The 23,018-nt window shown below is 43.6% G+C and overlaps 1 protein-coding gene and 5 non-coding genes across 6 annotated transcripts in view; 3 read left to right on the top strand and 3 right to left on the bottom strand.

Moving 5' to 3' along the window:
• The first annotated feature begins 2,805 nt into the window (after window positions 1-2,805).
• On the top strand, window positions 2,806-2,878 carry TRNAR-ACG. The gene has a single exon. It is a non-coding gene; the product is annotated as a tRNA-Arg (tRNA).
• Window positions 2,879-4,729: 1,851 nt separating this feature from the next.
• On the bottom strand, window positions 4,730-4,819 carry TRNAY-GUA. The gene is given in 2 exon segments: window positions 4,730-4,765; window positions 4,783-4,819. It is a non-coding gene; the product is annotated as a tRNA-Tyr (tRNA).
• A 308-nt stretch (window positions 4,820-5,127) lies between these two features.
• On the top strand, window positions 5,128-5,200 carry TRNAR-ACG. Its single transcript has one exon. It is a non-coding gene; the product is annotated as a tRNA-Arg (tRNA).
• A 344-nt stretch (window positions 5,201-5,544) lies between these two features.
• On the bottom strand, window positions 5,545-5,617 carry TRNAR-ACG. Its single transcript has one exon. It is a non-coding gene; the product is annotated as a tRNA-Arg (tRNA).
• Window positions 5,618-5,881: 264 nt separating this feature from the next.
• On the top strand, window positions 5,882-5,971 carry TRNAY-GUA. Its single transcript is given in 2 exon segments — window positions 5,882-5,918; window positions 5,936-5,971. It is a non-coding gene; the product is annotated as a tRNA-Tyr (tRNA).
• A 4,450-nt stretch (window positions 5,972-10,421) lies between these two features.
• Window positions 10,422-23,018, bottom strand: part of DNAJC5B (DnaJ heat shock protein family (Hsp40) member C5 beta) — a 32,762-nt gene continuing 20,165 nt past the window's right edge. Inside the window, exons 3-5 of the mRNA XM_042869807.1 lie at window positions 19,988-20,201; window positions 15,872-16,046; window positions 10,422-10,530 (exon numbers count right to left, since the gene is read on the bottom strand). Coding sequence (XP_042725741.1) covers window positions 10,436-10,530; window positions 15,872-16,046; window positions 19,988-20,201 — 484 coding nt within the window. The 3' untranslated portion in view covers window positions 10,422-10,435. The remainder of the gene's footprint in view (window positions 10,531-15,871; window positions 16,047-19,987; window positions 20,202-23,018) is intronic.

The raw sequence follows: 23,018 nt of genomic DNA, 5'->3' as shown, positions 1-23,018 counted from the left end.
CTGGAATGAATTTTATTTTTTTTTTTTTACAAGGAAATTAGATATGAGAGGCACTTCGTTCACCTATGAAGAAACACTTCTTGGTCAACATAGCCTGAAGTATAAGGTGTGGAGGAAAACAGGAGGAAAATAGGCTCCCTGCTCTCTGCTCAGCGTGTCAAGACAGCCTGCAGCAAAATGCCAGGATAGGAGGGAATGGCCTTGCTGATTTAATCTTCAAAGCAAGTAACTGAAGTCTGGTTTTCTCTCATTTCTCCACCTACCTTTTTAAAAGGTTTATCTGTCTTGACAGCTGTAAGCAAATGTTTTTATTTGCATTTTGTCTTAACCTGTCTTGAATTAAGCATGATTTCAGTGTAATTGGATACAAATGACTCGTTCCTTGCCAAAGGATGTGGTAAATCTCCACATAGAGTTTGGGGCACCTTACAAGTCTCTCAGTTGCCAGCTTGTTCTCCACAACATCCAAAGTATTATTGCATGTGCCCTCTCTCGGCTGCAAGACCCCCAGGCTCAAGCAATAGCCAGAAGGTCTCTTCTAGAGATGGGAGAAAGAAAGGCTGTCAATGAGAATGGGTTCAGATGCAAAACTCGGGAGCTTTTAGGGAGCTGCTGGAGGATTTATGGGGTGGTGAGAGAGCGTGGTTCTTGCTTTATGGGCTGAGCAAGAAGAAAGATGAAAACTCCCTTCAGTGAGAAAAGAAGCTACAATAGGAAGTTCAGGAGCAGCCACCAAAGTGTTTAGCAGTATGCTGTCAGGCACATGTCCTTCCCTGCCTGCACCCCCCTTTTCATTTCTTACCTGCATTAATTCCTTCCCCTGGCCACTAGCCTGTGTTCCTTTTTCCGACTCCAGCTTTCTCCAGGCACAACCAAGATTTTGCCTGAGGCCATTATTTTTGGCTGTAGCCCTGTCTGGGTTCTGAGCAAATAGGTGGGATCCAGACATTCTGCCTGGCCTAGGCGGGTGGTGGAGGACATGTCTGACTGCCAAGTGGGAGAGTAACTGTGAGTCCAAGCTACCCAGCTGGGAAAAGGCGATACTCCTACCTTTACAAACTTCTGTTTGCAATTACATTTTTCCTGTTATTAAATGCCTAGCAGCAATTTAGACATGTTCACACCCTTTCATTCACTTTGTGGTTTTCCATGATTAACCCAGGGGAATAAAAGTTAAACCCATCTGCAGAAGAAGAGCTATTTGCAAGTCTCTGCTTATGAAGGGGCTACTCAGCACCCACCTCCCTGCAACGGCCTGAGGCAAATTATGAGGAATCTGTCCTCATCTTCTCCGCCCACCTTACTAACACCTGCAAAACATAAGGAGAGCAAGAAGGAAAACAGAAAGAAGACAGAGATAACAGATTGAAAGTAAGGTGTCTGTGGAGGCACACAGTGGCTCACCTACTGGATACCTTCTCCACTTTTTGTGCTTTATTCCCTGGGCTGCCCAGCTACCCTCCTCCCAGTATCTGTCTTCTGCTTTGTCATCTCAGCATGACCTCCTGTTTCACAAGCAACTGCAAGCAGCTGAGCTGCTCTAGTCACTGGGATTGGGGAGCCCCTGCCTCTCTCTCCTTCTTTGCACCACCACTGGCTGCAAGGTGTGGTCCTCCTGTTTGCACCAAATGAGCTGATTCACCTCTCTTGCCTGTGGGAAATTATGCACTTTGCTAAATTATCAAATTGACTCAGATGCTGGAAGTGTCCACAGACAACTAGAGCGGGGACAAGCTGAGTTGTGAGGCTTTGTGCAGTGGAGGTGAAGCAATATCTTCTACTCTGAATCAAGAAAGCGCTAGAGTGGCCTGCCCTCTTTGCTATCCAGAACATAGTATGTTTGGTATCACACAAGATGGTCCATAACTTGAAGGAGCATTCATAAGCAAGTCAAGCCTTTTCTTCAGAGAAACTAGATCTTACCATCTGTTTGGGTGTCCAACATAAGGACAGGACTTGTGGCTGAGCAGAGGGCCTACATCCATGTTCACTCACAGTCCAGAGCAATGTTTGCACCCAAAACCACGTCCCTACACTGGAGCCTGTTCAGGAACTATCCAAAGTGAAGGATGAAACTAAACCAGCTTGTTCTTATCAACTAGGCTAGGGACAGCTCTAACTTTGCTGTGGCACCATGCAAAGCACAGCAACACAATGCTCAGGGCTCTCTGCTCATGGCAGCAACCTGACAAAACCACCACTGCTGAGGGAGGGACAGCAGCCATGTGTGTTCACAGAGGGCTGTGCTGACTAATGTCTGTCTCCAGCAGCTACTGGCACTTTCCCTGGCAGTAGATGGTGTGAATCTCACCCTTCTCCTACGGAATGGAAAGAAGAGCCATTCATGTCTTACCATGTTCCAAAATGTCCAGTGTTTGCTAACTCTTTGCCTAATTAAGCTAAAGCTAAACACCACACAGAGCCTGCTTTCAGCAGCTGGGCTCTCTCCAGAACAGGCCTGTTTATGTCAGCCTTGGACAGCTGTAGAGAAAGTAACCAAAGAGCACCCAGAAGCTGTCACAGGAGGGCTGCCAGCAGCTCACCCACACCCAGTCTGCTACTGCTGCAGGCAGAAAGTGTCCCCTAGAAGTTCTAGAAGTCTTTCAGTTCTTCTAGCTCCTAGAAGTCCAAAATGTTATTAAACTCCGAGGGGATCCCTATCTCTCTCCCTGGGCTCTCTCCACCCCGAACTGGCGAACATCACTTTTCCCTCAGTGATAGGGATACGGGGACCCCGAGAGCAGTTATTGCAGCGCCTCGCCCCGCCCTGCGACCCAACACCGCCCGTGCCGCCGCCGGCGCCCGGGGCCAGTGGCGCAATGGATAACGCGTCTGACTACGGATCAGAAGATTGTAGGTTCGACTCCTGCCTGGCTCGTTGGAATTTTTATTTTTAATATATTTTATTTATTATTATTTTTTTTTCTCTGCCAGACCAAGAGGAGCATCCAGCCCAGTACTGCCTGGTCCTGCAAGCTGCCTTCTGCCACTGGTCCTTTCCCACTCAGATACCTAAATGACGTGCTTACTAAACTTCTCTACTATCCCAACACTAGATATGCAGTTATTTAAACACAAGCACATCCTAGACATCTGGAAAGCTGAGCCAAACAATTATATTAATACATTAATTTAATAGGGACATAGCTTGAGAGGCTAAAATCATCACAGAATCCTTAAGGTTGGAAAAGGCCTCTTAAAGCATTGAGTCCAACCATCAACCCATCCCCACCATGCCCACTAACCATGTTTGTGAACGCCACATCTACATGTTTCTTAACACCTCCAGCGACAGTGACTCCACCACCACCCTGGACAGCCTGTGCCAGTTCCTCAACCTCTTTCTTTTGCAAGTCCTGAGGTCAATACATTCAATGCATACTTCTTTTCTGTTTTTTTTTTTTTTTTTTTTTTTTTTTTTTTTTTTTTTTTTTTGAGGTGTGGGGGTGCTCATTTCCTCTTTGTTTTTCTGTCCTGGCTTTCATACCAATGAACATTTATTTATTTATCTTCCCCCATCTTGCACTTCATTACAGGTAACATACAGTTACACAGAAAAGCATTTGTATCTATACTTCTTGGGTAGGAGAGAAAAAGCGTCTGGCCTCAAACTGGCCAGCTTGCAAGATGTAGAAGAGATGAGATTCTGAGTGTGCTTTTATTTTGTGCACTACACCTTAGAAACAGGAACAAGAGGAAGTGCCAAATGAGTAAAAAGGAATGCAAGAGTTTGTATGAACTTCTGAAGGAAATAAGGGGCAAAGATATTTATGTACAAAAAAAGGTGAATCTTAATCATGAAAACCTGCTCTTATGGGCCAAGGTGGAATTGGTGCCCTGTCACACACTGGAGAGTAGCAAAGGAATGTTTTGGGCTGTAAATTCAGATTTGACTGTTGGTGTGTGCTGGTGTGTAAGATGATGGACACTGAAGGAAATGGATGTCTCCCCTCATTCTCTGCTTTCCAGATGCCCCTATTGCTCTACTTTCCTCCTAGGTTATTCTTAAGAGGTGTGTACTTGCATCATGCTGTAAGGAAAAGGAGATGTGTGTACATAAAGAAGTACACCTAAAAATATGAGTACCTAAAAATGTACTAATTAACAGAGTCCTCATCTCGGGCCAGTGGTTCAACGCATACAGTGTTTAACTTCATACTACAAGCCTGGAGGTTTGACTCTGGCTGAGCTTGATCTGTTTGTCTGCTGACTGACAATTTTCCTGCCTTTCTTATTTCCACAGGTAGCAGGCCTTCTTTGCACTTGTATCTGAAAAGCACTCTCTCACGTGGAGAACATTCATTCCAGGTTCTTTTGAAGGAGAAAACTGCCTTTCTTCCCCTACAATGCAGACACTCGGTTGCCTCGAGACAGACGTCCGCTTTCTCAGCCAGGAAGTGGCTTGTCAAGTGTATTCTTCTGCACACTTGTAGCACCTGTAATGAGAAGACATGAAGGAAAAGAGGGTAAAGGACAGCAATATAATAGAACATAAGACAGGAAGAAAAAAAAAAAAGCAGAATATGAGTGCTTTATTATTCAGCACATGCCAAGCAAGCACACCACCACGTGTATAATGGATCCCTGGCAGGGAGCAAGCACTCGGCTGGCCTGGAGCAAGGCCCTTTTAAACTGCAGTCAGCTTCTGGCGGGTAACAGCTGTGGGAATGCAAGAATCACAAAACTCTCAAACTCTCCCCAAAAAGTAGGAGAAAAAAACACTATCGTCTCCTTCGAGCCGGAATCGAACCAGCGACCTAAGGATTCCCGCAGGCAGCACCACTACAGTCCTCCGCTCTACCAGCTGAGCTATCGAAGGGACCTACGTAACACTGCCCCGCGGCCGCCCAAGGTCCCGCCCCTCCCTGCGCGTCGTGCTGACCATGCGCATTCTGCAGGCAGCGGGCCGGCGCATGCGCACGGCGGGGGTGCCTCTCATTGCTGGCAGGTGTGCGCGTGCCAGAGGGGCGGGTTGACGGTGCCACGCGGTTCTCACGCCTCTGTTGTCGTTCCGCGGCGCTGCGCGGGGCGCAGAGTACGACCTGGCGGCACTGCGTACCGCCGTAATGCTGGGGCTAACCCAACAGCTCGCTGAGGGTGTGGCGGCCCGACAAGGTTTCTCGTGCGGGGCCAGTGGCGCAATGGATAACGCGTCTGACTACGGATCAGAAGATTGTAGGTTCGACTCCTGCCTGGCTCGCTTTATTTTGCCGCTGCGTCTTGCCTTGCAGCTGCTTTGTGACCAGGTGACTGCGGAACAGATGCTGAGCCTTCGGCGGTCTCCTCCGAATTGGCAGCAAAACCTTCCTTTCTTGTGTGGTGTTGGGAGCACGGCGCCGTTTGACGCAATAAAAAAGACACAAAAAATAACCTATTTTTTTCCACTTAAAGACACAACTCCCAAATTGGGAAGTACCAGAACGCGGCTGCCGGTGGCTGCGCTAGAGGGTCCGGGAGACAGTTCTCCGCTGGGCGCGCACCGGTACTAAGAAAAGAGTTCGTGATAAAAGAAACCAGCTCTACTATAGGGGGGAAAAAAAGGGACGAGCCAGGCAGGAGTCGAACCTACAATCTTCTGATCCGTAGTCAGACGCGTTATCCATTGCGCCACTGGCCCGGCATGTTTAGGGCTCTTCCCCACCGCATCCTAGAGCCCACCAACCCCAGACGCTTGGGCCGCCGCCTTCCTTCTTCACGATCTTCTCTGTGTAGCCTCGGCACGCGCCGCATCTCCTCGCGCTCCCGCCAGCTCCTGCCCCACCGCACCACGAGCGCAGGGTGCAGCTAGTTCCCTCAACAGAATCTTGGGACACTACGCATGCGCCACTGGGCCGCCGCTAAGTACGTTGATATATTGTGCTGGAGCGCCAGGCACCAAGTCCCTTCGATAGCTCAGCTGGTAGAGCGGAGGACTGTAGTGGCGCTCCCTGCGGAAATCCTTAGGTCGCTGGTTCGATTCCGGCTCGAAGGAGACGGTAAAGTTTTTTTCTTCCTTCACAATATGTGAGGCCGGGCGCTGTTCCTCCTACACCACGGTTGTCGGCTCACCCGAAAAAGTGCTTCTAACTAATTACTCTTTAAGCTACTGCCGGTTCTTTGTTTTTCTCTGACAGACCCTCCTGCACTGTAAACCCAGCCTCCCAAAGGCTTGCTGTGACGCTCTGGCAGCACTGGGAAACAAGAGGTGTGCTTGCTCCAATTGACCACAAACACTCCCAAAGCAAGTAATGGCTTGCTCTGAGAACACCTGTTGGCATTGTCCCAGTTAATCAGGATGTTGAAGTGGACGCTGAAGTGGAAGTTTTCTCAGAACCTCCTCTGCCCCAAACATTCTGACTGTGTAGAACCTTGGTGTTTGGTTCCATATTCAGTCGGGTGCCCCCCAGTGCATGGTGACACCCTGCCCACCTCTCAGAACCGTTAAAGTTGGAAAAGACCTTAAGATCATCTAGTCCAACCATCAGCCCATCCTCTAAGCATGTCCCTCAGTGCCACATCTATGTGTCTCTTGAGCACCTCCAGGGACAGTGATGCCACCAGTCCCATGGGCAGCCTGTGCCAATGCACTGCCACTTTCTGAGAATGATTTGTTACTAATATCCAACCTGAACCTCCCCAGATGCAACTGAAGGCCGTTACCTCTCATCCTAATGCTGTTATGTGGAAGAAGAGGCTGACCTGCCATCTCCCCAGTCTCCTTTCAGGCACTTGTAGAGAGCAATGAGGTCTCCTCTAAGCCTCCCTTTCTCCAGAATGAACAATCCCAGCTCCCTTAATTGTTCTCCATAAAACTTGTGCTACAGATACCTTCAGTGCCCCTCTCTGGACATGTCCTGCAAACAGCCACTGGTGTGGCTGCACGTGGTGCCTGACCAGGGACAGCATTTCCTAAGTTCTGCACATCTCCATATATTTTTTAAAATGATTTTATTTATTAAAAAAAAAAAGCAAAAATGCAATTAAAAAAAAAAACAAAAACAAACCTGAAATCATCCCCATATTGTAGGTATTAATCCTTAGGGAAGGAAAAAAAAAAAGCAATGAAAGCGATGAAATGAAATGGAATGCACTTATGTTTGATGTGTCTTGGATTAAGCAGAGGGGTTTACTGCACAAGGACTGCTCTGAAAGAAACGGCCCACAACATTAGAGGCGGATGTTTGTGGTCAGGCAGTAGAAGTTTAACCTTCCTGCCATTATTCTATTACATTTTGTTGATGTTAGTCCTAAACCTGCTAAGATTTCTTCCATTCTGCATTTTGAGTGAATCTGGGTATGCGTTAATACTCAAGCACTCAAAAGGATGAGATCTTATAGAATACCTCCAAACAAAGCTGCTGCTCCTCATCTATTTTTCAAATGCTTGAGCTTCTGTGGTCACAGAGGCTGGATACCATATTAGTGGGAAGCGCTCCTGTCCTGTTCCAGGCCCAGGTTATCTGTCACTCTGTGCTGGTTCTTGGACAGATGCAGAATCCCCAGTTGAGCTCCCAGTCCCAGGGAGCTACAGGAGCTCTGCCACAGTCTCAAGCAGCAGCATGGACCCTGTGCTGGTGGTAATCTTTCCAGATGGGCCCTTATGCCAGCACAGCTGTTGCATTGCATCACTTCAACCCCCTGCTGAACTTTTAGACAAGCATCCTGCATTGTGTAAAGGATGCTTTTGCAGTGTGTGGCTACACCCCTGGCTGCTTTACATAGATCTGCTGCAATCCAAGACTCAAGACCCTGTTCCTTTTCAGGGAAATCCTGAGCTGCAGCTTGTCAGGTTGCAAGGCCTTCCTTTCGGACAGCATAATCAAAGGTTGCTTCATCAGTTACTGCAGTGAAGTGGTTGATGGTTTGGAAAAGTAAAGGAGTGCTGCAATTTGTATGTGCAAGCTTTATTAGTCAGAGGCTTTGACAGGAAAGGTAGGTTGGAATACATTGCACTTTACATCCAAAGCAAAGCAGCACAATAGAACAAAAAAATTGAGGAACTGTACATTTTGAGAAAATTAATGGGTGTGTGACTGAATTTTACATAGAAACAGGTCATGTAAGCACAGCTGTGTTCCCTTTAGCAGCTTTTTTGAAAAGCAAAACAAGTGAACCCACATGGAACAGCTGAATCCTTAAATCCTTATTCATCCTTTCTCCACATGTCCTCAAAACGGCCGATCCTGACAGCAGGGAGAGTGGCAAACGCTCTGCTACCCTGAAATCCACCTTGTCTTTTTGAAGCCAAACAGTGGGTTCAGGTTTTCAAGCTATAAATCCAGAGGAACCAACTCAGAGGCTCAGCCAATGGTTTGCTTGGGGTTTTTGGCTGTCTTAGAAAATACATTTTGTGGTTCTTCTGTTCAGATCCTCATGTCAGTAAAAGGGCTTTGCAAACATGCAGCAGCTCGCTTGTATTTGCATCACTCTGCAAGTTAGAGTCATAAATCTTTCCCAAGCAAAATCTCTTACATAGAAAGAGTGAATGAGAATCACATGACTTACGGTACTTCTCCAGCCCATGGAAATCATTTCCTTGATTTCAGTAAACTTGGGATCTGGCACATACACTGGGGTCCTGAGGGCTATCAAGGGTGTTGTGTGTGAATAAAATTGTCAAAATGCTTTTACTAATCTGGGATTTACCCCTCTTTTCTTGGCTTCAGGCCTGATCTGTGACTGTTGGTGAAACCAAGGCTGCTTCCATGGGAGCAGGACGAGGGACTTCACAGGTAGATTTCCTTGAAGACAATGTGAGCATCAGGTGGCCCCAGTGCCCGTGCCTGGAGAACAGACATGTACTCTGAACTAGAGCTGATGGATTTTTAAATATCCATGCATTGTGGGAATTTTAAAGAAATGTTGAAAGTAGTGCTTCTTGACTTGGAGTGATTGCTAGTGCTATGAAACACACTCTTTTCTCATAAATTTAGCTGCCACTAAATGACATTTTATGTGAAAGGTGAGAATAGAAGGAAGACAATAATGTTTCACAACCACAGAATCCAATTTTAAAGAAGAGAATAAGATTTTTGACTAGCTGTACGTTGACTGGTCTCTATATTTAGTGGTACATTACTTCCCCCTTTGGGCCACAGCACTGTGATTAGAGGAACAAAAATAGCAAATGTAGAGAACTGACAGTGATTGATGTAACATGATCAATAAAATGAAATTCATCTGTCTAAGCCTTAAACTACTGTGTTAAATGAGCGAAGTTCTAAGTTTAAGATCTCAGAGTTTCTTCTTTATCTCTTACAAATTAGGGGTCTCATTTCTCTATGCTTGCTTTAGCTGTACCCACATGTAACTCCACTGATTTGCATAGTGGTATACACCTGATTCATTCTTCAGAAAAGCACAGGCATCACATTTTTGCTCAAAACTGAGTGTTTTGTGTACTCAAGGATATCACTGTCAGTGTGCTTCTCATCCCTACTTCTTTATTTAAAGCCATGCAATATGTTCTTAAAGCCCCTGTGCTGGAGCGGAGAGGAGGACCCAGGCTCACCTAAGGACAAGCACTGTGAGGAGGATGCTTGCTCCTCTGCCCTTCCAAGTCCTCACTGTCCCACAAGGCAGCACACGTGGCATGGATGCCATCCCAATGCCAGCAGGGTGGTGTGGACAGTGGCCAGGACACCATGCAGTGAGCAAGGCCGCGAAAAGCTCTTGGCTGAGTATCAACTTCCAGCACACTGCAGCTGCAAATGGAAAAGCTGAGGCTGCATGGCATGAGCAGCAGACCTATCCATTCAGGAATGGGAAAGCTTTGTGATGGTGGTGGGGATATGAGAGCCCAGGGCCAGCAACTCTCTCCCTGGGGTGTTTGCAGCTTGTACAGGCATGGTCTGCACATGTGCAGGAGAACACGGAGCCTACATGTGTATCATTCTGGTTGATGCTTCTGGGTTTGGAATCATCTGCTGTGTTACCACCACCTAAATGACCCTGGAGCACATCACCTTGGCTCAGATTTCCAGTTGCCAGAATTGGGCTGATATCACTAAGGTGTTGCCTGCTTTCCAGAGAGTACTTCCACTTTGCAGAAGCCCCACCAGCCTTGCCACTGATTTTCCTTTGAGGGAAATCTTCCCCAGGGCATAGAGAGATGGGACTGGTGTGTCTGGAGAGGGCTCCAGACCATGTCTGGGAGGTGAAACACCAGCTGAGGGCTGGGGAGAAAAGCAGTTGCACTGAAGTGAGCATTGCAGAGGGAAGATGGTGCCAAAAGGGCAGTCTGAACCAGTGAGATCTCTGCACTAGCTGTAGGCATCTCTTTGCAGAGAGCAGACCAGAAACTACTTGCAGTGGCCTAGAGGGAGATTCTGCCTTGACAGGAAATTACTCTGAGGTTACTCTTGGTTAGTTACAGGAACAGGCTGCAGAGCTTGTCACACCTTTTTCCTTGCTGTGACACTCTCTGGGAAGCACCACCAGGCTGTGTGTGCCGGCTCTAGGAGTCTGTGCGGTAGCTCCGATGGCTGTCCCCTATGAGCTGCGTCTTTTCAGTTGCATTTGTCGGCTGAAGCACAATAGGAGTTTCTCCATCTAAACAGAGGAAGGAGACAAAAATTACTTGAAGAATCCTTCACTTGCTGTCAAAGTCAAACTTCTGTTTGGCACCACAACATTTCATCTGCTGTCCTGGCTTACGGCTTAATCTTGGCTTCAGAGACTGCTGTGTGCCTGCTGAAGAGACAGTGATGTTCACACCATGTCCACAGATGCTCTTACACCTTGTCCAGGCATAACAGCAGATTTCAGAGTGGCTATTGCTATTGTTATTAAACTGGGCAATGTTTTACGTGGTGCTTTATGGAGGTTGGCAGGTAAGGGTCTCTGCCTGTTCCAGTCACAAGTGCTTGTTCCTGCAAATGTCGGAACGCACAGTGCTGCTGTGACTCAGCAAGCACTGACCTTGGCAGCGTGTGCAGGAGTGGGCCAGGAATGAGTCTGGAGGAAGACCAAGTTAAAAGTGAAGTAAAAAGAGAGTTAAAGGGAAAAAAATATGTGAGCAGTAATGTGCTTGAGAGTGAAGAAATCAGACATCCTGAAAGCCATCAAGCTATATAAAAATGTTAAATTGCATTCTGAAGTCCTATGTAATATATTTTCAATTAGATTTTGAGAACTATTGTTTTGATGAGTCTGGAACTGCCAAAAACTCATATGATCACTATATGACTTAGTATTTTGCTTTCTCATTCTATTCAGTTATGCACTTGGTTTCCCAATATATCTGTAAAAAAATACATTTGTTGCAGAGTGGAGAGAAGCTCAACCCTTGCAAAGTTCCCCAATGGCTGTTTGTTCACTCTGATTATGAATAAGATTTATGTGCCTTTCTGTTGGGCTTCTTTCCAAGCCACCTTTTTTAGGGGACGGAGGGTGCTTGGGTCTCAGAGTGTGCCTCTTAAGGATTCAGCAATTTTGATGACGGTGCTTTCATATGAAAATCTTTGAGCTATCTCTCTCTTGAAATTAACACAGCATTTAGAGTAATTGAATACACATTATGACCTTTTTTCCCCATATGATGGAGTGCTTAGGAAAAAAATCGTAATCTGACATTTCCTCTTGTTTACATGGCAGTTGATGGGATGAATCATGGGCAGAAGATGTAACGTACAGAAGTAACTTAACCCCGAGCAGGAACCTAATGGCATGCCATACGGCTTCCCCTCAGTGCGGGCAGAACTGCTTTGACTCCTACAATGTGAAAGGCGAGGATGATTAAATGCTGAGCAGCTTCTCTGTATGGGCAATTCCTAATTTAGACACAAGGACAAAGACAGACATGTTTCATAACTTCTAAAAGTACATGAGTAATTAATTCTTAGAGCTCAGTGCGGGTTATCGTTAGTTTGGCAGTTCCAATCCATTTTTAAGTTGCTATGTATTTTCCAGTCTTCTGAGCAGCATTCACTCCCACCCTCCGCTGCCTCCAAGTTGTTCATTTCTTGGAAGATCATTTATGGAGGGCTGGGACCAGCAGTTAATGTTGCTGTAATACCCAGATGTGCAACAAGGGAACAGAACCCTCTGCAAATATGTTGTGTTGCTTCCAGCTGCTCCATGGACAGTCCTGAGCTGACACCTTCCATAAATATTTTGCTGCCAGGACCTTTCTAAGATGTATGGTGCTTTTTATCAGAGCAGGGACCTCTGGCATAATAAACTGAACAAATATAGCTTGTTAATGGAGAGCTGCAGAGTGGAGGTGCAACAGAATTCACAGTTTAAACTGCTTTCTATAGATAGCTCTTGCTCACTGTTCGCCTACATTGGTATCATATGGAGTGCGGAGGAGACAATGAAGTGCTAAAAACTGATTGCTTCTGAGTTGTGAAATTATTTTGTTACTCAAGTTCTTTTTCCTTTTTTCTTCTTTTCTCTTGGATTTCATTTTCTGTAAAGTGAAAGTTGGTCTAGAAATGTTGTGTGGTGATAACAAAACATGAGAGGAGGGCAAACCTGACAAACAGTTTGAGTGCATCATTGAAGCACCAAGGCAATCCAAATTCAAACATCCTCTCACCTGGGGCCACAAAAATCAGCAAAAGGGTTGCTTTCAACAGGAGCAAAATCTGGCAACCTGCAGTGTGTGCGTGCATCTGAAAATAAATAAACATCACACGCCCACACTGCAGACATATGCATGATGCTTCCCCGTGCCAGTGTCAGAGGGTCTCGGGTCATCTGTAAAACTGTGGTGTGATACAGATTACTGCATTTAATGCTTTTTAATGTCATGTCTAAACCTCCACTCCCAGAACATGCATACTGCTTTTTCTGAGCAGAATAGCCAGCTCCAAGAGCTCTCACTGAGCACAACAAGAACTGGTGGAGTTGCTCTCAGAGGATTTTAGAATCAGGAATTGTGATGTCTTACTTCTGTTGCCTTCCTCAGAAAAGCAAAGAATGACTATCAAATATTCGGATGTAACAAAGTACAGCCCTAGTTTCAGAATCCACATTTTGACCTCAGTAAGAAAAGTTCTGGCTAGTGATAATATATACACTGGGTACAGCAGGAAGCAAATTAATCACTAGCCAGAGTGTTCAGTCTGTGGGCAGAGGGCATGTGAAGAATTTGGATTCTTGTATCATTTCCTCCTCCAAAATAAAATCTGCTGCAGGACTGATTACATTTGCTTCTCAATTACCTATGGGAACATTTCTAATCATTACATAAAAGATGTATTCATTTCTCTGGCTCTAAATTTGAAGATGTCTACTGAAAAAGCCCAATGTGCACCATTCTAAGTCACCTGAATCCTTTTGACCAGAATCCCTAAGTTCTGGCTGGGGGAAGAGGGAAAGGAAGTGCAGTTAAAGCCAGTTAAAACTGATGATCCTTCATCTTTCTAAATCATAGAATCATATTATCATAGATTGGCCTGAGTTGAAAAGGACCACAATGATCATCGAGTTTCAACCCCCTGCTATGTGCAGGGTCACCAACCACCAGACCAGGCTGCCCAGAGCCACATCCAGCCTGGCCTTGAATGCCTCCAGGGATGGGGCATCCACAACCTCCTTGGGCAACCTGTTCCAGTGTGTCATCACCCTCTGAGTGAAAAACTTCCTTCTAATATCTAACCTAAACCTCCCCTGTCTCAGTTTTAAAACCATTCCCCCTTGTCCTATCACCATACACACCAGTAAACAGATGTACCCCCTGCTGTTTATATGCTCCTTTCAAATATTAGAAGGCCACAATGAGTTCTCCCCATCTATTTTCCTATCGGTTGCAGAAAAGATGCTCACATCATCCTCTGTCATGAAGTTTTAACTTTTATTCTTGATTTGTTGTTTTATTTTTTATCTAACTCTAAAATGTGTAGAATTCTACTCTAATTAAGCAAGCTGGTTTTGATGGGCAAGAAAATACAGCAAGACTGAAGAGAAGTCTAGGAAAGACAGAAATAACTCAATTTCTTCAGGCCCCACCTATACACTTAATACTGTCTTCAAAGTACTTAATACATACTGGCACTTTGCTAAACATACACTCTTTTTTTTTTTTAAATGGCTATTTTGATGAGAGTTGGTGGGAGTAAAGGGATAGGATGATGGCCTAAGATTGCAGAACTTGTGTCAATAGACATCACCAGTACCAAAAGGAGAGACAACATTTTTTCCTGACTCTGGGGAAATTGGTCCTGGATTTTTGGATTTTTGGGAGCCATCAAAATGCCTGCCAAATTAAAAAAAAAAAAAAAAAATAAAAAAGAGAGAGGCATGCAGAACTAAAAAATGTTATCCTTACAAGTTTTACCTTCTTATTTCAGACTTGATTATGGTGTCATAGATTCATAACAGATTCACAAATATCAAGACTAAGTTTATGTTTGCAGTTCTCAGGTGAGATCACAAAATCATAGAATTGTTTGGGTTAGAAGAGATCTTTAATGGTCATCTAGTCCAACTTCCATGCAATGAACAGGGGCATCTACAGCTAAATAAGGTTGCTCAGAGCCCCATCCAGCCTGGCTTTGAATGTGTCTCTCTTAATGTCTTACAGTACATTACATTTATTCAAAGTAATGCATTGTGTTTATAAATGTTCCACTCATTTTTTAGGGGGCCTTTGTAGTGAGTGGCCAAATATGATCAGTTTTTGAGCTGACTATATTTATTGTGATATGCCTGTAGGCAAAACCAATCTAAAAACAATATTCACTGTCATGTTGGCTATATAAATAGCATTTGTTTCAATAAGGGTTTTGTGACATATTTATAGAAGGGTAAATTAGTGTGAAAAGGGAGGAAAAAACTCTTCCCGTTAAGGAAATGTGACATTTGCAGTTGCACTGTGCTAATTTAAGCATAATAAACGTAAGAATATAACAGCATAAGGCCTTCCACAACAATGGAAGCAAACAAGGATGAGCTGACTGCTTAGGTCTTTCCTCAAAACAAAACAAAACAAAACAAAACAAAACAAAACACAACAAAACAAAACAAAACAAAACATGAATCATACTTAATATAAATTTGCAACTGAGCAAAGGCAAAACTGGCCAGACAAAACTCTGTCTTGTTTCAACAGATGAGAATAGGGCTCTTGGATCAAAATCCATGACTAGTGCCAAATAGGAAATCACCATCACCATTTTTTGGTAAAGCCAAAACCTGCAGGTGTAGACTGGGGTGTGCATCGAAGCCAAGCAAAGAGAGCAACAAGCAGTGAAGGGGTCCTGCTGCTTCAAGCCCGTGCTTTGAGTTTTTGTTAGTGTAAGGCATAGCAGGGAGTTAAATTGGTGAGAGCAACACACTTCTTAGAGAGGATTAGTTTTTATCTGGATTGTATCCAAGATTTGGCTCTTGGTGAATGACAGCATAATTGCTACTACCAGTGCAGAAAAAAGAGAGCAGCTTGGGGTAGAGGGGGCAGTTTCCATTCAGCCATTCTTAGGCTGCTGCACAACCTCACTGATGGAAGCTCTGCTTCTTTTCTTTAGCCTTTTCTTGAATGGGTTGGCCCATGTCAGTAAGCAGTGGATTTTACCTGAATGAAAAGTGGATGTGCTAATTCAGGCAGGTGAGATGTGGCAAGCACTCGCCCAGGCAGAGCCTGATGCATACATGCAGCATATAGGATATGAAACAACAGGGGTATGTGGGTTAGAGGGTGAACAACTCTTCAGATGAGCCCTGAGACTTCTAATGTTTGTGTCTAATGGGAGTTAGAGGAGATATTTAGTTATTGGTGCCACATTTAGGTTTTCGTTAACACGCAACTTGAGAAGTTCATCTGGTCATGGTGTTAGCTGGAGAGAACTGGCATATATCTCCATCCAGGTCTGGAGCCAGCCTGAACATCACAAGCAGAACATCTGGCCTATAGGTTCTGAACAGCTTTGCTGCACAGTAAGCCACACACCTCTTTCCATGTCGTTCTTAATTTGCTCTTCCAAGTCTTCTGGAGACATGAAGAACTCCTGTTCTTCCCCTTCGGGTGCTTTGGGTTTGCACTTTCCACAGCAGCAGTTGAAGCAGCAGCAGAGGCAGCAGCAGAGGTAGCAGCCGGTCAGGAGGCCACATACTGCAAACAGACCCTGGGTTAAGGACAGAAAGGAAAACTCCATGAGCAATGACCTTCCTGAAACTTGTGGCAGCCTCTGCAAAGAGGCTCATCAAAGGAACTCAGGCTCCCACATGCTTGGCACTCCGAGGAGTGCAGGCTGGACAGGGGCCTAAGTAAGGACCAGACCTTCCAGAGCCCTCCTCACCCACCAGCTCCTATATGATGCTCAGGATCACATCTGCCACCAACCAACAGGTCCCTGCACGCCCAACTCCTCAAAGTCTGTCTTCAGCTGGCGGCCCTCGGAAAACACCTCCAGGCAGTATGCAAAACCGCACCCACCTTAAAATGACTCATTTCCATCTTAAAAATGACTCATTTGCCCAAGCTCTTTTTCTCAAATGCTTATTTACTGGCAGGTTCTTGTCAATAACAAAGCCAAGAGAAAAAGAAGCAAAGACCCAGATGCATCCCACATAACTTTAGGCACTAAACTAAGGCTCTAAATTAGGACTGTAGTCTCCATGAGCTTCCCACCTAGGTGATGGAAAGTTAAAAGCTCTTCCAGAGGGTGATTCAGCCCTGGGAGGACTTGAATTGCCCATTGGAGGTATTTCTTTCTTCTATTTAGCCTGCGCAGGAGCAGAGGTGACAGCTCCTAAATTAGACTTTTTGGGCTGTGGGTTCTTGATCTGGGAACTTTGGTAACAAGAAGCTCTCACCAGCATCGACTGGATCACTGTTGTCACTGGTGTGAAGTGTGAAGTGTGAAGGCTTTAGCAGAGCCAGCATGGCTCCTAGAGCCGAGAGCAGTGATCTCAGCCAGATCTCTCAGCCAGTTTTCTTCCTGCAGATCAGGTCACTGTCTGGGTTTCCAGCAAAATTCCACAAATACTTGTGCTCCACAACTCCACTGAGTGCCACATGGTGATGGTGGGACAGGGGCTGCAGGAGGGGAGTCTGTAGGATGGCACTGACTTCTGGTTTTCCAAGGCATGTGCCCAGACCTGAGCAAGGTGTTTGTGGTTAAGAGGAAGCCTCCACATGTCTTCATGGACATAGTATTATAAGAGAAAAGCAGAGCCAGTGACGTTCCTGAAAGGGGAATTACAGCTGATATGTGGAATATGCTTGTATAAAGACAGAACACCTTTGTGGACACCAGATATGCATGAGTTAGCTTGAAGATATATCCAAGCTTTAGTGTTATAGGTATCCAGGCTGTCCTTTACTACATACAGTTTGACTTACATGCTCTTGCAGTTATGTTCATAAATAAATATGCTGGTGAAGAAGAAATAAAGCCCAGATTCCAGAGTATTGTCAAACTTTGACAATGAAGCTGTGTAAATAACAGTTATGTCTCAGGCAGCGTTAACTTGGGCTTTGAAGGTAATAAGATCATTACATGCATAATATTTACTATTAATATGTTTGCAGGCTCAAGGCCAATGATAATCCATTCTATTCACAGATATACGAAGAGTGGTCAAGATGTCTTTAAAAGACAAGAAGGACTCAGACATACTGTTTTAAAATGCTTTCCTTCCATCTGACATCTGAAACTGTTAGAAATCTCAGAATCCCTGACAGAAGTTAAACACCTGTTTATCATTTATGGCATAATGGAGAAAAAAATCAGCACAACTGACAGAATGAAAGAAAGAATAAAGCCAAATATATACTTGAATTTATTAACAGTACTTTAAATGTTCAATTTTTTTTTTAAATTTAAAATATCATAGTTGGTAAATCAGGAACTCTAATGTGATCAATAAGCTGTCTTCACAGAAGAGGGAAAATTGCTTTTTGCTATAATAGTTGAATGAACAACTCCTTTGCCTGCCAGTAGATGAGCAGTTCAAGTACCCATTATTCATGTTAGTATGTTCCAAGATTAATATGACTGCTAAGAAGACTGACACTTCCAAAAAAGCAATTTTCACTTTGCATTTCTCTTTTCATTTGATTTTTTTTTACTTCTAATGATGCACCTCCTTGTGACTGTCTGATTTTCTGAGTGTGAGTGTGATAGGGAAGAGGATTTACCAGGAATTTTGGTAGTTGAAGAAGATAAGGAGCAAAAGATGTTGCCTCTACCTTCTTCAGACCAGAATGGAAGAAATTAGAAGTACAGAAAGCATCTACAGTCAGATTTCAATAATATTCTGATAGATCTTACAAAAATCTGAAACTGACCCAGCATTTGTACATGAGAAAAAAAGAGATGAGGAATAGTGACCTCCGTTTGGAAAAAAAAGAAAAAAAAAAAACATTTGGTGACCTGTCTGTGCTTTAGAGGTGGCAAGTTTTTGGGATGGAGGAGGGACAGAGAGACTGCTGGTAACAATTCTCAGGTGTTGCATATTTTGGATTTCTCCTGGGTATTCTGCACAGAATTCTTAAAACCCAGGAAGCGGTGACAAATTTTTCTGGAATATTCAGTGTATCTCTTCTCATCTGTAGGATATAGCTCCCTTCAATCTATCCACACACTCCTTTAGCTCTTAGAGATTTACTAGTTTCTCTCCAGTTTCTGTTGCTCTTCTTATGAATCAAAGCCAAAGCAGTTATTTCTGTTCTTGATATGGTAACCACAGAGGATCTTGCACTTCATAAAATCTGTTAACAGTCAGCAAGCAGAAGAGGAAATAAAATCTAGATGTGAAGAAAAACTTGTTTATCAAGACTGCTTGAGGAGTCAATACAGCTGTTCTCTCAGCTCTGAGGGAATGCTTCCTGGCACCAGAGCCGTGACAAAGAGGTTGAAGAAGAGTATGAAAGGACAGCAAAGGGAAGAGGGAAGGATCCATCAGTGACAGAAAGCAGCAGTGAGGGAGTCCAGCCTGCAGAAGGATTTAGCTGCAGCAACTGCAGGTAGGCAGCCTCCAGGCAGCTTCTGAGGAGGCCATTCCAGCTGTATGGCTGTCATGTCAACGTTGGGAATTTTCTGCATTTGAAACATTTCCATATGATCCAACGTACAAATTATGGCTTCCCAGACCCACAGAACTGCGCAAAGTGATCTCCCTGTTGCAAAGAGTGGTGAAGCACTGGCCTGATCCATCATGAACACAATGCGTGTTCCACCGATCTCAGATCAGAGCTGTCATAGCATGCTTGCTTCGTGCAGTTCAGACCATTTTTCATTTGTTCCAGCAGAGCCCTTGCTTTCTGGTCATTTTGTTTCTGGGAACTGGTAGGGAGAGCATGAATTTTGCATGCTGGTTTGTTACATTTCTGTAACATCTCATTTCTGCTGAAACACCAGAATTTGACATATAGAAACACTGGGAGACAGCAGTGACATAATAGAGCATACAAATGCAACTCTTATTACTAGAGCACTCTGTGATGTGTTTTCCCTTGAACAATATATCAGCATTTGATGCATCATGCTCTTCTTTTCCTGATCTCTTATTCCACTCCCCAGTTCTCACTTCTTCCACATCCCTTCTCTCACCCCCTCACCACAGACTGACAGGGCACATATATGGCACCATAATCCCACAGTGTTATGTATTATTATTGCTTACTTATGCCGACTGCTATATATAGCAAAGAACACAGCTATATTTGTACTGTAATAACTTATTAACTGGTTGTCACATAAGTGGGCCTTCTCATTTTTGAACAATGAGTCACTTTTATTTAGTCATTACAGAAAAGAAAGTCAAAGTTAACCTGAAGCACCAGATTCAAATCTAATTAATGTCTGAAAGTGTTACAAAATGTGCATTCAACTATTTACCAAGTTAGAAAGAAAAAGATATTTTATATTAGCTCTCTTCTGAGCTGATGGTATATCTGCCACTCTTAATTTTCCAATATTTATTATCGCTTAATTACACATTTATTAGCATTTTAAATCCTGATCCTACTCTATCAAATACCATGTTTTTCAAAGGGTTCCTTGTACATGTAAGCACCTGTGTACATAGCAGTACTTTTCAACAGAAAATAGCAGCTTACCTTTGCCCACCAGCTAGAGAGCATGAAATACGTGTTAACATTTTCCTCCCCGAACTGTTCTGCCACGTAGAGCCCCAAGGATCCATACTTGTCATATATGTTTCTCTTGGAGAGATCAGTCAGTGTTGCATGAGCATTGTTAATCTCTTTAAATTTTTCGGCAGCCTCTGGATTGTCAGGGTTCTTGTCAGGATGATATTTCAGGGCCAATTTTCTTAAACAGGGGAAAAAAAAAACACAAGGAAAAAAAAATCTGTAGTGTGTACATATATGTTTATTTACAAAGATACAAATAAAGCGTTGCAAATAGACTCAATTATTTTGAGCACGGTGTTCACACTGGGCCTTCTTATTTCCAGATCTAATGCATGCAGAGCATTCAGTGAAAGGAAAGCGCCACTGCAAATGAAAGGTGTCTTTTTGTTTATTTGTTTAAGAATTGTTCTGCTTACACTAAGCATGACAGTTGTGCCTTGATACTTAGTCAGCTCCCAAGGTCATTGAGGAAGAGATGCTGAAAGCATACATTTTAGCATAATAATAAATCACAACCATTTGTTGCGCTACATTGCACTACATTTATCAGGTGATTTGCATCCATTAGCAGGTTTCAAAAAGGTAAATATTTTGTGGAAGTTTTTTTTTTTTAAAAAAAAACATTGTTTATCCCATCAAAATTATCTTTATAGCAAGTGTCTGATTGTTTATCAACAGTAACTATATTAAAATTTTGTAAACAACATCTGTGTTTGCAGGAGCTTAGACAGTGATGAGGAAAAACAAATGAAGGAGTTGAAAGAGCATCTTTGGGCCTGATTTGCCAGTGCCCCATTTCAGAAACAGTCTTAGTACAGCAGAAGCTGATTGCTGACTGCTTTGGGCTGTCTGTGCTGCTTAGGCCTTTGCTGGGACAGAGCTCAGTGCTGTCACTTTTCTCTGACTGCTCTCATTGCTATGGCATCTAAGTACAGCTTCAACTTGTAAGCAGCAGCACAGGACCATAGGTTCACAAATAACACTGGGGACATGAAGCTTTGGAGAAAGGAAGGTTGGCTTCCAAGCACGCTGGAGCAGTGTGAGCTCACATGTACCTGCAGAACAAGCACAGACGTGTATCTCGTCGAAAATCTCCGCTCCCTTTGAAGCAGTGGCAATAAGATTTTCCCAGGACCTTTATTTGATGACTAGTGCTGACCTCTAGTGGCATTAAAAGCGATTGAGTAGTGTGTTCCCTTCCGCCATCCTCCCCTAAGCCCAGTTATGGGATATTTTGTGAACGTCCTTTCTGAGTGCTTCCTGCCCATTATGCCAAAACAAACAAACAAATCAACGAATTAATGAGAAAGTAAATAAGTAAATAAATTGTGATACGAAGGCTGTGTGCCCACATTTACTTTAATAAATCTATCCTCTGAGAGGGGTACTGCTTGACTTTCTACTGAAGTCTCAGTACACATTATTCACCTGGTAAAATGCTACTGCTTTGCTCTTGATGCAAGTTCATGTCTTGGAGACATTTTGGCGATATCAGGACTGATATAAACCTGGGATTAGCCTCTGCCAACAGTCTCTCCAGTTCTGTACACTGAACTCAAATAATCTTCCCATAGATCATAACAACGCCTTAAACATATCTCTAATAAAATAAATAAGTTCATGTTCAGCCAGATTTAATATACTGTGCATATAGTACCTTAAACGTAATAAAAAATGAAATAGGAAAACTGGAGAAACAAGTTAATTCTTGCATGACTAATAACATAATGTACCATCCAAGTATTTAAGTAGCTTATGCAATCTATTCCTTTTCTTAGCTGAAAACAAAACCTAGCAATTATAATGAAAAATAGGAGAGACATTGCTCTCAAAACTCATGATTGGCTAGAAGGATCAGGCAATCAATCTCTGGCCATTCTCCAAAAAACTAACAGACCCAAAGACCTCTTCTGCCCTCTTCATATCCCCTCAGATCTCATAAAAATAATAATTTGAACTCTATGTAATTTCAAAGAGTGAAAAATATGCTAGTTGCATGCTGCTATAGCTTAGGACTGCTTTATAATGTTAACAGCATTCAACAAAGTACTGTTAATAAAACAGGAGACATATTCTTCAGTTTTGGGAAAACTCACTAAAAATGTTACAATAACGAAACAACTCTCCACACATGAAGATAACATAAAATAATCAGTGATAATTTAGTAGTGGGACAGAGATCTATATGCTGCACGTGTTAATTCTTATGAATGAGAGAAAGAACTCCATTAAGTTCAGCCCAAAAAACAAAAAGAGTGAGGACAAGAACTACAAGACAGAATTGTCTTCTATGACAGGGTTACAGTGCTGATGGATGTGGGAGGAGAAACTCACATCATCTACTTGGACTTGTGAAAAACATCTGACAGTGTCCCACACCACATCTAAGCCTCCAAATCAGAGAAACAAAATTTGATGGAAAGACCATTTTCTGGAAAAGGAATTGGTTGGACAGCAAGGATCAAAGATTGATCAAAATGAGACTGTCCATGGAATGGCAAAATGAGTTATTTGTTACTGGAGAGAAGCAGAATCCCTTATTGCGAACACACTGGAATGTTTCCCGACAAATGGGATTCTGCATTTTACACGGGAATTTGTGAGAAGAAGAAAGAATAGTGATTGTCAGAAAAGCATAGAATATGAAGAGCCTCACTTTCTCTCAAGAGAACAAAGAAGTGGAATTGTGTCCACAGGGCCTGTGTGCAGGCGGACTTGAACATTAGCTGCAAAAGCCGTGGAAAATTTCTAAGTAATACTCAGGTCTTCATACAGGTGGAGGTTGTCTTAAAATGATCACAGCACAGCAAGGAGTGTAGAGCTTGGAAAAAAAAAGTGATGTTGTGTGAGCTACAACTCTGGCTACAGAGAATGGAGAGAACTCCTGAAAGCAATTTGATGAAGTATTGAATGGGATCTTTAGCAAAGAAAGAGCTTCTCAGCATCATCTCATTGCTTCTGCAATGGTGGCAGGAATACCATGCCCATTTGGAGC

This window comes from Lagopus leucura, unplaced genomic scaffold (assembly GCF_019238085.1).
Source record: "Lagopus leucura isolate 7727_CA_CO unplaced genomic scaffold, USGS_WTPT01 Super-Scaffold_100002, whole genome shotgun sequence".
Taxonomy (NCBI): domain Eukaryota; kingdom Metazoa; phylum Chordata; class Aves; order Galliformes; family Phasianidae; genus Lagopus; species Lagopus leucura.
The sequence above is the reverse complement of the archived record's forward strand: the minus strand, read 5'-3'. Positions and strand labels throughout refer to the sequence as shown.